The sequence below is a fragment of the Sinocyclocheilus grahami genome, unplaced genomic scaffold (assembly GCF_001515645.1).
Source record: "Sinocyclocheilus grahami isolate Dianchi unplaced genomic scaffold, SAMN03320097.WGS_v1.1 scaffold294.1, whole genome shotgun sequence".
Taxonomy (NCBI): domain Eukaryota; kingdom Metazoa; phylum Chordata; class Actinopteri; order Cypriniformes; family Cyprinidae; genus Sinocyclocheilus; species Sinocyclocheilus grahami.
The window spans coordinates 1,089,973-1,104,982 of NW_015505473.1; the positions used below are offsets into that span (position 1 = coordinate 1,089,973).

The 15,010-nt window shown below is 36.5% G+C and overlaps 2 protein-coding genes across 4 annotated transcripts in view; one reads left to right on the forward strand and one right to left on the reverse strand.

The window, feature by feature from the left end:
* Positions 1–425: 425 nt before the first annotated feature.
* Positions 426–10,394, reverse strand: gtf3c5 (general transcription factor IIIC, polypeptide 5). 3 transcript variants are annotated; one of them, XM_016292930.1, is made up of 11 exons: positions 10,055–10,394; positions 9,100–9,298; positions 5,863–6,061; positions 5,559–5,757; positions 5,255–5,359; positions 2,039–2,153; positions 1,819–1,899; positions 1,186–1,274; positions 1,003–1,085; positions 776–918; positions 427–686 (listed from the first exon to the last, which is right to left on the reverse strand). In XM_016292930.1, exons 1-11 carry the CDS (start codon positions 10,259–10,261, stop codon positions 532–534), a joined length of 1,575 nt encoding a protein of 524 aa, XP_016148416.1. In that variant the 5' UTR covers positions 10,262–10,394; the 3' UTR covers positions 427–531. The 3 variants fall into 3 exon arrangements, with proteins under 3 accessions (XP_016148417.1, XP_016148416.1, XP_016148415.1); XM_016292929.1 differs by lacking the exons at positions 9,100–9,298; positions 10,055–10,394 and adding exons at positions 7,437–7,635; positions 8,393–8,732; XM_016292931.1 differs by lacking the exons at positions 5,255–5,359; positions 9,100–9,298; positions 10,055–10,394 and adding exons at positions 7,437–7,635; positions 8,393–8,732 and having other exon boundaries at positions 426–686.
* An 89-nt stretch (positions 10,395–10,483) lies between these two features.
* LOC107600887 (transcription factor TFIIIB component B'' homolog) overlaps positions 10,484–15,010 on the forward strand; it is an 18,975-nt gene continuing 14,448 nt past the window's right edge. The window contains exons 1-7 of the mRNA XM_016292863.1: positions 10,484–10,492; positions 12,154–12,266; positions 12,417–12,479; positions 12,570–12,740; positions 12,867–13,000; positions 13,086–13,180; positions 13,552–13,606. Coding sequence (XP_016148349.1) covers positions 10,484–10,492; positions 12,154–12,266; positions 12,417–12,479; positions 12,570–12,740; positions 12,867–13,000; positions 13,086–13,180; positions 13,552–13,606 — 640 coding nt within the window. The remainder of the gene's footprint in view (positions 10,493–12,153; positions 12,267–12,416; positions 12,480–12,569; positions 12,741–12,866; positions 13,001–13,085; positions 13,181–13,551; positions 13,607–15,010) is intronic.

The following is a 15,010-nucleotide window of genomic DNA, read 5'->3' on the forward strand; positions in this document are numbered from 1 at the left end:
GATGGACATTTAAGGGAAACGGTGCATTCAAACCACTTATTACACAACATTTCATAATTATGGCAATAAAAGAATTAAGACGAAAATGTTTTAAAACCTTACCAGTTTGTTAGTTCTCTTATAATCCATTACAGCGTACAAAACAATCGTCTACAGCGCCGACTGTTACCCGAATGAGCCTGTGTTATTAGCTTTTACCGGTTGTTATCGAGGGATAACATACCTCGGAATGTTGCGACTGACCAATCAGAATCAAGTATTCCACAGAGCCGTGTAATAAATACTGTATAAACACTTAGTCATAACATCTCTCTTATTACTATATGTCGGGTGCTTTTTTTCTTTCTTTTTTTTTTTTTTTTTTAAAGAATTTACTCGCATTCAGTTTATTTAAAAAAAAACAAAAAAACATTTATTATGCAAACAGGAAAAAACGTCAAACTAATTTCTATCAGTATACAAAGTAGCTTTTAACATGAACATTTACACAACAAATCCTTTATAAGTGCCATGGATAAAACTAAAGGCGAATTACATGTAATCTGCGATCTCAGTTTCCATTTCGTTGTCGCTCCCATCAGAGGGCTTGTACTCTTCATCATCATCATCGTCGTCATCTTCATCTTCCTCCTCTCCGCTGTCAACCGTTTTGGATCTAGTTCTAACGGGCTTTTGGGTGGATGAAGCTGCAACAATAAAAATGTCACAAATATATTAAAAAAAACAAAAATTATATTATTTAATAAATAACTATGCATTATTTATTGTGTTTTACCTGGCCGGTTGGCTTGGACGTGTTGTTGGATCATTCCAGAGATGATATTCCTGAGCTCGTCGGCTGTATGAGGCACACACCAGCCATCTCTCTCATCACACACTTCCTCTTTCCCATCATTCTTATGGATGATATTCTTTATTCTGAAAAGAGGGAAAAAGAAGTGCTGATGAGTGGGATGATGGGCCTTGTAGTGAATGAATGAATATGACAAGACAAGTTCTTACTTTTCTACATCTAGATCACACAACTGGTAGAACATCTGGCGATATGGAGGAAGCATTCCCTCCTGGAAGATGTAGACCGAGTCCTGGAGAGAACATCCCACAAAATAGGTTTAAAACTCTTCTGAGACATTAGCTGTCCCGCAAAATCCACTGTGATAAAACCCTTGAAATAACTGAGAATACCTTTAGTAAGTACTTGGCAGTGGCAGGTTTGGGTCCTGAAGATGAAGCACTTTCCTGGGTGATGTCAGTCACACTAGCAGGTTGAGGGACTAAAGAAATCAAACATACGCTACCATGAACATCTTTTAGATTTTTTGCAATTAAATAGTTTCATTTATTATACAAGCACTCAACAGTTTGGGGTTAGCTTTTAAGAAATTCATTCTTTTAATCATCAAGGATGCATTAAATTGATCAAAAGTGACAATAGGGACATAGTAAGAAGTGTTTCTTGAGCAGCAAATCAGCATATTAGAATGATTTCTGAAGGATCATGTGACACTGATGGCTGCTGGAAATTCAGCTTTGCCATCACAGGAATAACAGATTTAAATATATTAAAACAGAAAACATTTGTTTTTTCACCTTATTACTGTATTTTTGATTGAATAAATGCAGGCTTTGTGAGCGTCCTTCAAAAACACTTTTTAAAATCGTACTGACCCCAAAACTCTGAATGGTGAATTTCAGAAGCTAAGTCCTATTGGATTCTAAAGGTCAGAGAGTGGGCGGCAAACGTGAAAAACAAAATAAAAAAGATATAATTAACGCTTTAAGGGAACTTTGTGTGCCAGAACATTTGCATCTGTGTACCTGCCCTGTTGATAGTGGTTGGGTGGCTGTAATGATAAGCACTTCTCTTGGGTTTCACTGGCATGTCATTGACACCAAATCCTAGTGAGACAGAAAAATCACTGTTCACAGCAGATTCTGTGCACTTATGGACAGTTCTTCATAGCATTCCGGGAATGTTTGTGTCCAGGAATGAATCACATTTGGGGTTGTTATGAATGTGTTTGTGTTGAACGCTCACCATGTTTCATTCCATAGCGGATCCTGAAGTCTAGAACCTGGTAGATTTTTGCTTCAGCAGTTTTTCGAGGATCGTATCCAAACCTGACCCACAAACTCCTCCATGGCCCTGTTAACTACACACAAAAATATTAGTGCTGTCAAACGATTAATCGCATCCTCACTTATGACATGACCTGAATGTGATCAACAGACTTTTTATGCTAATTCTGTAATAATGATGAATGTAAAACATACAGAGACTAATGATTCCCAAACAAATGATTCTAACAAAGAATAATTTTAATGAAGTAAATCAAAACCATGCAGCACAACCTGTGCAGTCTAAACCATTCCTGAAAGAATGATTCTTCTATGCTGGTTCATTATAATGAATCAAAACCATCCACATGACCAGTGTAGTCCAACCGATTCCAGAACGAATGATCTGGATCTTTTTAGTGAATCAAAAACATACAGCACAACCCGTGTAGTCCACCTCCTGAACAAATGACTCGTATGATCTGGATCTTTTTAGTGAATCAAAAACATACAGCACAACCCGTGTAGTCCACCTCCTGAACAAATGACTCGTATGATCTGGATCTTTTTAGTGAATCACAAACATACAGTGCATCCAGTGTCCCCAAAACAATTCAATTGAACAACTGTTTATAACCATATATTGCAACGAATGTAGCCCAACCAGTTCCCAAACAAATGATTACGAAAAAACAGTGATTCCCAAATGACTCTCGAGTCAGTTTTTTTAATGAATCAAAAAATATACAGTGTATTCAGCGTAGCGAAATCAACTGCTGAGCAAATGATTCCTACAAATCTGTTATTTTCAGTAAATCAAAACTGTAGGGCAGCCAGCATATGATGATGGTTGATTTTTATTAGGCAGTTCTTATTAGTGAATCAAACCCATATAGCACAACCAATGTAGTTCAAATGATTCCAGAACAAGTAAATAATTTCCTTATGATTAATGTAGTCCTGAACGGATGATGCTTATGAGCCATCTTTTTAGTGAATAAAAAACATTCAGCATGACTAGTGTAGTCCAACTGATTCCCAAATAAATGATTCTTATGAGTCACTTCTTATAAGTGAGTCAAAACCATATAGCACAACCAATGTAGTTCAACCAATTCCCGAACAAATAATTCTCATGAATCAGTTATTTTTAGCTATTAAAAACGTAGTGCAACCAGTGCAGTCCAAACTATTGCAGAACGAATTATTCTGATTAGCCGTTTTTTTTCAACGGTATAAAAAACCTTTTTGCACGACAATTTAGTCCAACAGATTCATAAATGAATGATAATTATGAGTCATTTCTTATTAGTGAGTCAAAACCATATAGCACAACCAATGCAGTTCAAACGATTCCCAAACAAACTATTCTTTACAAGTCAAACACATACATTTGTACATTTATGTTACAATTACTTATTACTAGTGCTGTCATACGATTAATCACGATTAATTGCATCCAAAATAAAAGTTTTTGTTTACATAATATGTGTGTATGTACTGTGTATATTTATTATATATATATATATATATATAATACACACACATACAGCATATATTTTGAAAATATTTACATGTATATATTTATAATCATAAAATGTATATTATATATAAATATATTTAATATATAAACGTAACATTTTCCTTAAATATATACATGCATGTGTGTTTGTTTATATATACTTAATAAATATACACAGTACATACACAAATATTATGTAAACAAAAACTTTTATTTTGGATGCGATTAATCGTTTGACAGCACTAAAAAATATATTTTCATTTAAGACTGTGAGATATCCCTTGTGCGTCCTTATGGACATTTTTTGTCTTTTCATTGTTGTTTTTGTGATCTTTTTTTTTTTTGCCATGTTAATGCAAACAGCAGAAATTTTGTATTTTTTATAAATTCACCCTCATTTCCTTTCATAAATCTATTTTACACTAGGTAGAAAAAATTATTATACTCTGGACCTTAAGGACAAAAATGTCCCCATTGAAACACATTCAAACTGTAATATTTAATCCCAGTGCCATTTAGGTATAAAATCACACATTCTTCGTTAATAGACTTTCATTCAATTGCCAAGGACTCAACATTTTTACTATTTAAATTTATTTTTTTTTACAATGTTTCACCTTGATGGCACCATTTCCTCAGGATTTACCTATGGAGCAAATACATGTTATTACCGTTTTTCTGCTTCTGCTGAAAAAAAGACCAATTGAATTGAAATGATGTAATTATAATTGTGTGGGTATATTGTTGTGCATATTGGAGTATGATTTGTATGTGTGTGGTATTTTTTTTCTTCTTTTTTTAATCTGACTAAATTGTTTTTGACATATCAAAGACTGTAATAAAAAAAAGTATTACTTAGTATTTAGTATATGGAAAATAAGAAAAAAATCATAAAAGTAAGTTATGAGTGCTTGTTTGTAGGTGACCAAATACTTATTTTACCAAGGAATTTACCAATTAATTCTTTAAAAATCATAGAATGTGATTTTCTGGATTTTTTTTCCTCATTTTGTCTCTCATATTTGAGGTATACCTATGATGAAAATTACAGGCCTCTCTCATCTTTTTAAGTGGGAGAACTTGCACAATTGGTGGCTGACTAAATACTTTTTTGCCCCACTGTATGATCAGGACTCAGGAGTGATGATGGTAAGAAAAAAAAAAAATCCACGTCAGTGAAAGTGGAAAGAAAATATAAATTATATAATATTTTTATGAGTTTTTTTTACATGGACATTTTTGTCCTCAAAGGACATAAAATTAGGACATTTAAATTGACGCACAAGGGATATACAGTATCCATATATTATACAGTATTGTATTTATAGTATATACACACATAGGTCAAGATTATAGGTCACTAATCAAATAAACTAATCTGTGAAGATTTTATGCCAACCATGGTGTTAATGGCCATCAATGAAGTTGGATGCTTTTTGGCAACATAAAAGTGTAGTTACGTAATCTACCAGCCTATATTTACCAGCCAAACCTTGACTTTTAGTCCAGACACCCTAATCTCACACCTTTGATTGAACCAATGTTACCAAAACAGGCCATACTAACAAACCTAGAAAAGCTGATAGTGCCACATAACAAGTGTTTACACCATTATGCAATAAGCGGGGATATGAGACATCATATTTAAGTTTATTAAACTTTTAATCTACTCACCATGTAGTACGCCACATACGGGAGGAGGTGCTTCATTTTCTCAGGGTGAATGTTAATGTTGGCCTTGACTGCATTGCGAGACCATATGGGCCTTTTCTCGAAAAGCTGAGGAGGCGAAATCAAATTAATCAGTATTTCCAAATAAAATAGCTTTGAAACACAGGTGGGATTATGATAAGATAAAGACATTTTCCCATAACATTACACCATGTTTGTCCAATAGTTGCTCAAGCTGATTGTGACAGCTTTTTCCTGCTGCTTCATATTTTTGTGGAATATGAAATAGAAAGTTCAAAAGACTAACCTGTCTGAGTTGCTGCTCTGCCTTTGCATCATTAGGATGGACACAGAACTTCTTCCAGCTGGTCACTGCAGCTTCCAGAGGCTCTGATGGTATGGTCTTGTCATCAAAGTTGACAAAAATGGCATTGTTTGGCCGGCGAGCTCGATTCGGGGCAATAAGATGATCTTTTAGGAGAACAGACTGCATTGCAGTCTCCCTGCTGTTTATTGAGAAGCCAACAAATCAAACCACCAAAACACACATACGGCTGAACTCAGAACAGCAGGTCAACTCATGTGAGAATTCAGGTCTTTCTCCAGCTTACCTGTGCAATACATCTGGACGGTAGTAATAATCCACAGCCGTGTCCAGACGAGAGAAAATAGGAGGAGGAAGGAAAAGAGGCACGGGATTGTCGTAGAATTCTTTCTTCTCGGGTTTGCGCAAAATTATCTTGTCGTACAAAGACATCTGGTTTCCATCTGGATCGTTGTGAGTCGCTAGGTACTGGAAGTCAGCCATTCCTGAAGAATCAAAGGTGAGAATGTGTGATTATTAAAGAGTCAGCCCACCAATAAATTTAAACCCTTATGTAATTCCAAATCTGAATGACTTTCTTTACACAATTATCCATTTAAAGCGTTAGTTCACCCAAAAATGAAAATTCTGTCATTAATTACTCGCCCTCATGTCGTTTCAAACCCGTAAGACCTTCGTTCATCTTCAGAACACAAATTAAGATATTTTTGATGGAATCTGAGAGCTGTCTGTCCCTGCATAGACAGCAAAGCAATTGAAATGTTCCCAAGTCCAGAAACGTAGCAAGGAGATCTGTAAAATAATCCATGTGACATCAGTGGTTCATCCGCAATTATACGAAGCTACGAGAATACTCGTCACACGGATACGCTGTTTTCGTTCAGATCAAATCACAACAACGTAGGAAACAGATCCGGCGTGACGCAGCTGACACAGAACAGCATACGCCGTTTACATCCAGCGGATATTCTCCAAAATGGCGCTACAGGGTGATGCAGAAGAGATGAATTGTTGAATAAAGTCGTATTTATTTTGAGCACAAAAAGTATTCTCGTAGCTTCGTATAATTGCGGATGAACCACTGATGTCACATGGATTATTTTACAGATATCCTTGCTACGTCTCTGGACTTGGGAACATTTCAGTTGTGTTGCTGTCTATGCAGGGTCAGACAGCTCTCAGATTCCATCAAAAATATCTTAATTTGTGTTCCAAAGATGAACGAAGGTCTTCCGGGTTTGAAACGACATGAGGGCGAGTAATTAATGACAGAATTTTTGGGTGAACTAACCCTTTAAGACCCCATGAAATCAAAACTGGAGTTGCAACAGTAAAAACTGTATTCATGTAGCATATCATTTAAAAAAAAATAAGAAGAATATATTTTTCTGTTGTGGTACCCTGTAAAAATGATTCTTTCAAAGTTTGAAATAAAGATTATTGAAGAATGTTTTACAACATAATAATAATATTAAAAAAGTAAATAAACAAAAATACTATTTCATGTTTAATCCATTGTAATTATTTGTTAAATTTACCAGCACTTTCTGAGTGAAAATGTTTTAAATCCTACACCAAAATGTAAAAATAGTAATAAAATTAGTTAAATTATAAAAAAAAAATAAAAAAAACTAGTAGGTGAATTTGACTATCTATACCAGGGGTGCCCAAACTCGGTCCTGGAGGGCCGGTGTCCTGCAGAGTTTAGCTCCAACTTGCCTCAACACACCTGCCTGCAAGTTTCTAGTATGCCTAGTAAGAGCTTGATTAGCTGGTTCAGGTGTGTTTAATTGGGGTTGGAGCTAAACTCTGCAGGACACCGGCCCTCCAGGACCGAGTTTGGACACCCCTGATCTATACCTTGAAATTTATACGTGGTCCCAATAAGTCCCACTATCTCCATGCTGATTTGGGTTTCTGCACTGTTTCCTTTGCGGGTTCTGCGGCGCACTCTGAGCAGCAGGTTGGTGGAGGAGTAGCGGTTCCCGTAAGCAGGATGGCAGAACAGATCCTTCGGCCGAAAACGGAGTTCAAGTCTTTTAGAAGAATCTGCATAGGTCTGTTCAGAAAAATCTCAGGTTAAAATCACACATATACACATGTACACATATCCATTAACATTTCTGTTCAATAGTTTAAGGTCAGTGAGATTTTCTTTTAAAGAAACGATTTTTATTCAGCCAGGAAGCATTAAATGAATTCAAATTGACATTAAAGACATTCTTAACAGACATTCATAGATCTCATATAAATGCTGTTCTTGTGAACTTTTTACTCATCAAAAGATTGATAAAAAAGGCTTTCCATAAAAATATTTTTTCTCAGCATTGATAATAATAAATGTGTCTTGAGTAGCAAATCAGCATAATCATAATTTGTGAAGGATCACAGTGAAGACACTGACCTTTGCCATTACAGGAATAAATCACGTTAAAACATATTCTAATAGAAAACAGCTGTTTTAAATTGCAATGATATTTCACAATATTACTGTAAATACATCTCATATATTTATTGCTATATTAGAGAGAGAAATTTAAAAAAAATGCTTACAATTGTGCATCTTAATTACATGAACTTAGAATAAAACACAATGAACAATATAAATACACCTAAACAATTAACTTAAATGACATATTCTAAAACAAGAAAGTGATTTCACAATAGCAAGAACTACTGTACAACATAATCTGACAAACAAATATTTGACTGAACTCATCTACAAATCTACATTGTAACTGTTACATGACAACAACAGTCTAGATGAACACAGTATTAACCAGGTATCTATTTAATTTAAAGCAGAATGTAATCACCTTGGATACTCCCTCTTCGCCTCCAATGCTTTCCAGCATTGTGTCCACATTGTTGACGACTGCTGGGTATTCAACACACACTAGACTAGTGTCAGACAGGGCCAGTGTTGCTGTATTGCCTGAAACAACAGCTGTATCATGGCTTTCTCCTTTGTTTCTCACATCTGTGCTCGACGAAGCCGGATTGCTTGTGATCAGAGGATCCATGCTTAAACGACTGTTGTTCTACGCCTATGCATGAGGAAAAGACATCTTCTGAATAGTGTATTTCTATGACAGAGAGCCTTGGTAAACAGCATGTACAGGAGCGAGTCCGCTTGTGAAAAGCCCCCGGGTGGAACTGCACCAGGTCAGGAGAAGTAACGTTCGTTCCGGGCCTCACACCTCATACAGTGCGCAACTGCGCATGCCCAGTAACAAACAGCAAGCATGGAGGACGTGAGCCGCTGAAGATTTTACTATAAAATCACCCTGGAATACTAAATAAAGTAAGTTTATGATATTCCCACAGCTTCCAAACTCGGTCCTGGAGGGCCGGTGTCCTGCAGAGTTTAGCTCCAACTTGCCTCAACACACCTGCCTGCAAGTTTCTAGTATGCCTAGTAAGAGCTTGATTAGCTGGTTCAGGTGTGTTTAATTGGGGTTGGAGCTAAACTCTGCAGGACACCGGCCCTCCAGGACCGAGTTTGGACACCCCTGATCTATACCTTGAAATTTATACGTGGTCCCAATAAGTCCCACTATCTCCATGCTGATTTGGGTTTCTGCACTGTTTCCTTTGCGGGTTCTGCGGCGCACTCTGAGCAGCAGGTTGGTGGAGGAGTAGCGGTTCCCGTAAGCAGGATGGCAGAACAGATCCTTCGGCCGAAAACGGAGTTCAAGTCTTTTAGAAGAATCTGCATAGGTCTGTTCAGAAAAATCTCAGGTTAAAATCACACATATACACATGTACACATATCCATTAACATTTCTGTTCAATAGTTTAAGGTCAGTGAGATTTTCTTTTAAAGAAACGATTTTTATTCAGCCAGGAAGCATTAAATGAATTCAAATTGACATTAAAGACATTCTTAACAGACATTCATAGATCTCATATAAATGCTGTTCTTGTGAACTTTTTACTCATCAAAAGATTGATAAAAAAGGCTTTCCATAAAAATATTTTTTCTCAGCATTGATAATAATAAATGTGTCTTGAGTAGCAAATCAGCATAATCATAATTTGTGAAGGATCACAGTGAAGACACTGACCTTTGCCATTACAGGAATAAATCACGTTAAAACATATTCTAATAGAAAACAGCTGTTTTAAATTGCAATGATATTTCACAATATTACTGTAAATACATCTCATATATTTATTGCTATATTAGAGAGAGAAATAAAAAAAAATGCTTACAATTGTGCATCTTAATTACATGAACTTAGAATAAAATACAATGAACAATATAAATACACCTAAACAATTAACTTAAATGACATATTCTAAAACAAGAAAGTGATTTCACAATAGCAAGAACTACTGTACAACATAATCTGACAAACAAATATTTGACTGAACTCATCTACAAATCTACATTGTAACTGTTACATGACAACAACAGTCTAGATGAACACAGTATTAACCAGGTATCTATTTAATTTAAAGCAGAATGTAATCACCTTGGATACTCCCTCTTCGCCTCCAATGCTTTCCAGCATTGTGTCCACATTGTTGACGACTGCTGGGTATTCAACACACACTAGACTAGTGTCAGACAGGGCCAGTGTTGCTGTATTGCCTGAAACAACAGCTGTATCATGGCTTTCTCCTTTGTTTCTCACATCTGTGCTCGACGAAGCCGGATTGCTTGTGATCAGAGGATCCATGCTTAAACGACTGTTGTTCTACGCCTATGCATGAGGAAAAGACATCTTCTGAATAGTGTATTTCTATGACAGAGAGCCTTGGTAAACAGCATGTACAGGAGCGAGTCCGCTTGTGAAAAGCCCCCGGGTGGAACTGCACCAGGTCAGGAGAAGTAACGTTCGTTCCGGGCCTCACACCTCATACAGTGCGCAACTGCGCATGCCCAGTAACAAACAGCAAGCATGGAGGACGTGAGCCGCTGAAGATTTTACTATAAAATCACCCTGGAATACTAAATAAAGTAAGTTTATGATATTCCCACAGCTTTATACTCATTGTGGTTTTGTAAAAAAGCAACGTTGCTCTAATAAACCGTCCAGCATACGAGGTTAATGGACATTGTTGAACAGGGAGGGCACAGTCGATGGACAGTCGAAGAAAAAAACATAAAAAAATGTGTAGAAAATCGAAATACTTTTTTAAAAGAGCAATTTGTTGCGAGTAGCTGTAAACTAAATGTCTGTGCTTTGAAGTGAGAAATGAAAATTCGATTTAAAGTGGTTCGTAAATGTGTTTTGAAAGAGTTGATGCAATAAACAGAAATGTTGTAAACGTCACAGTAGTTGTCACATGTTTCTGTTTTGTTATTGTTAATTTAAGAAACATAGTCTATTACATTCAATCGGATTTGAGACTAAGACCACCTTCAACTGTCAAAATTAACGTTATACTTATAATGAACTGAACTGAGCTAACCTGTTAATTTGCAAATTATATATCTTTTGAATGGTGGTGCAGATAAATAATAATATATAGATATATATATATATATATATATATATATATATATATATATATATACATGCATGCATTTTTCCTCTATATATATGTTAGGGCTGCGCGATTATGACAAAAATCACAATAGTCGATTATTGCCTTGAAATTGTGATTGCGGTATTAATTACGATGATCACAAATTACATTGTTTGTTACATTGCAACTGCATGCCTTTGCTGTCTGGATTTTTATCTCAGTATTTAGGTGTGCTCTAATCTTTTTTTTTTTTTCTTTTCAGAAAAGCTGTATTTTGCTCCAAACATTGGCAGCTAGTTCCAAATATTTAAACCAAAAACTAAAATCTGGCTAAAGAATAAACAATAAAATCCTACTCAGAAATAATCAAGGCATGTTTGGGTCAAAGCATGTTAAGAGTGGGGCTAGTAAGATGTAGTAAGTTATGTTTTTTGAGACCAAAGTCTCTTATGTTCACCAAGGCTGCATTTATTTAATTAAAAATACAGCAAAATACAGTAATATTGTGAAATATTATTACAATTTAAAATAAAAAAAATTCTGTTATATATATATATATATATATATATATATATATATATATATATATTAAAATGTAATTTATTCCTGTGATTACAAAGCTGAATTTTCAGCAGCTATTACTTTAGTCTTCAGTATGACATGATCCTCTTATAGCTATCAATGTTAAAATCAGTTACTTAATATTTTTGTGGAAGCAATGATAGATTTTTTTCAGGATTCAATTGGTAGAAAATTCAACAGAACAGGATTTATTTGAAAATTAATTTTTAGTAACATTATAAAATTCTCTACTGTCACCTTTGAGTAATTTAATGCTAAATAAAAGTATAATTTCTTTTCAAAATGTAAAAAAAATAGCAATCCCAGTAAAATCCCACTCATTTAATGTATGTATGGATGTGTATATATTAGTATAGTTTAGTTTAGTCCCAGGTTAAATAGGATTTTCATTTAATCACAGTTTAATAAGTGCTGTTTGATCCTTACATGTTAGGACACTTTATGGGGAACTTGTAAGGGAATTATTTCAATGCTTTTAATATGAAACCCTGACCTCTTCATTAATGCATACATTTAGGAAGACAAGAAGAAACCCAAGATGGGAATCAAAGAATGCAAAGCACCCAAAGACCACACTAAAATGACCATGAGAGAGCTGATCTATTACCTGCCTGTTTCCAACCCAATGAAGTATGTGCCGCTCTTAATTCCTCTGTGTGTTTTAGAAGTGCATGTAGATGGAAATGCTGTGCAGCAATTACGACAAACCTCTAATTGACAGTATTTTCAAGTTTCCTATGCCTTGATTTATATCAAACCCTGTCTTGTTTTTCTGTACAGGTCTTTCACAGAAGAGGAGCAGAAAGCATCAGAGACAGTATTAGATGACTCTCCTACACCAACGTAAGCCTGATCACTCTGTCTATCACCTTGATGCCAATATAAGATACTGTTTTCTCGTTTATGATTTAGAATTATGATTTTTCTCTTCAGGTCTTCTAAGACTCCAGCTGCTCCATCAGTTCAGGAGACAGTTGTAGAAGATGTTGGTAATGAAGAAGATGAGGAAAGAATGCAAGAAACCCAGCCGGAGGAGGAAGAGCCTCTTCTAGTGCCCAGGGTGAAGGTGGCAGAGGATGGCTCTCTGATTATAGACGAGGAGAGGTCAGTGACACATTTTCCCCCTGAGCTGCTGAGAAATGTAGTCCAGAACCTAGAGAATTCATTTTAGTAGAATTGAAGGTGAACTTCCTACGTTAAACTGCTTTTTATTTTGTTGTGTGTGTGTAGTTTAACAGTCCAGGTGTCAAGGGCAAAAGGACCCAATCCGGCAGAAGACAGAGATCCTATATTTGAACGTGGCTCTACCACCACCTACTCCAGCTTTAGGAAGGGGACCTACACCAAACCCTGGTCCAATGGAGGTCGGAAGTCAGTCAAAATGCACCTCTTAATCCAACGTGTGTTATACATTTCATTTATATAGGATCCTTTCTTTGACTATTCCAGAGACTGAAATGTTTTACTTGGCCATCAGCATGGTGGGGACAGACTTCTCCATGATTGGTCAGCTGTTTCCACACCGAGCTCGAATTGAGATTAAGGTGGTCACAATATCTTTGTGTTTTGTGCTCTAAACTTTATATAGTACTTGATTTCACCATCTACACTATTGTTTAAAAGTTTGGAGTTTGTACATTTTTAGTTCAAAATGTTTTTGAACTAAGTCTCTTATGCTCACCATGGCTGTACAGTAAAAACAGTAATATTGTGAAATATTACAATTCAAAATGTTCTATTTTAATATGTTAGAATTAACTTTATTCCTGTGATGCAAAGGTGAATTTTCAGCATCATTACTCCAGTCTTCAGTGTCACATGATCCTTCAGAAATCATTCTAATATGCTGATTTGGTGGTGTAAAATACAAGCTCATCTTATTACCCTCTTCTTTGCTGTTCTCTCATTCCTCTAGAACAAGTTCAAGAAAGAGGAGAGAAATAACTCATGGAGAATAGATAAAGCTTTTAGTAAGTGACCTTTTACTTCTTTAAAGGGGTCATATGATGCGATTTCAATTTTTCCTTGGCTCTTGGTGCATAAAGAAGATCTGTAAAGTTGCAAAGACTAAAGTCTCAAATCCAAAGAGTTATTCTTTATAAAAGTTCAGAGTCAACCACACCTACCTAAAACGGCTCGTTCTAACACGCCCCCACATGTCTACGTCACGATGTTGGAAGATTTGCATAACGCCGCCCAAATGTTCACGCAAAGAAAGAAGGCATAACTTTTATTCTCGCTTTAGTATTGTTGCTGCCGCGGCCGTCATGTCGTTCAGACGATGTGTGTTTCGTTGTGAAAGTGAAACTACTTTGTTTGGCCTTCCAAAAGGGGACGATATCCGCTCAGTCATGCCTAGAGGTGATCCGTGCTGGTCGCTGAGGAAATACATCAACTTCGCGCTGTGGATCGCCGGATCGGCTTTCACCGTGGACGAAGCGGAGTCCAGCCCGGGGTCGTCACATGTGTTTGCCGTAAGCCCGCTGTTTTCAAGCCCGCCGGCTGCCGCTCACTCAAGCCTGCTGTGTGTTTCGTTGTGAAAGCAAAACTACTTTGTTTGGCCTTCCAAAAGAGGACACGACTAGAAATCAGTGGTTAAGTTGTATTTACAACACTGTTTCAGAACAGTTCAACCCAAATATTCAGATGTGTGCAGCGCATTTTATGGAGGACTGTTTCCTGATCCTGGGAGAGTAGACTACAATGCCGGCTGTTCTGACTCACAGACTAAGTACGTTTTGATATTTAAAGGATTTGCCACTGACGATTCAAACTAGGGCTGTCGCGATAACCGCAATACCGCGCTATTGACGAGCAAACCGCAGAGAAATGCAAAAACCGCAGCAACCGCGATTTTTGCGTGTTTTCTTTTTTCTTGAGGTTATGCCCTTCTCGTTTTACACTTCATGCATGTGGACTGAATATTAAACAAGTTAGTAATGATAACATAATGTGTACCATGCTGATTTGTAAAGAGGCTCCGTAGATTTGCAAGCCTAAACAGACCGTGAATGAGAGAGAGAGATCGACTGAGCGCGTGCAATTACTTGTGTCTGTCCTCCAGGCCGAGTCATATATATTTGTGAAAACAGGTTGTCATGTCCAAGGAAAGTGAAATCTCTGTCTTAGCATCGACATGGTCAGCTGAGCCTTCTAAAGTGGTGCTCAAAGTTAAAATGATTTCAACAGCGTGTTTAATTACGTCTCTTAGAATGAATGAATCAGCATTTTTGAACGTGTAGTTGAATGACAGTCCCTTTCCACCACCTTGTGGCGCAACACTGTAACTGCACTGACTGACAGCCCGTCTAGAACGCGCGCAGGTGGAAATATCAATAGAAAGTCTCTTGTCCAGTCAGATTAGAAAATCAGAT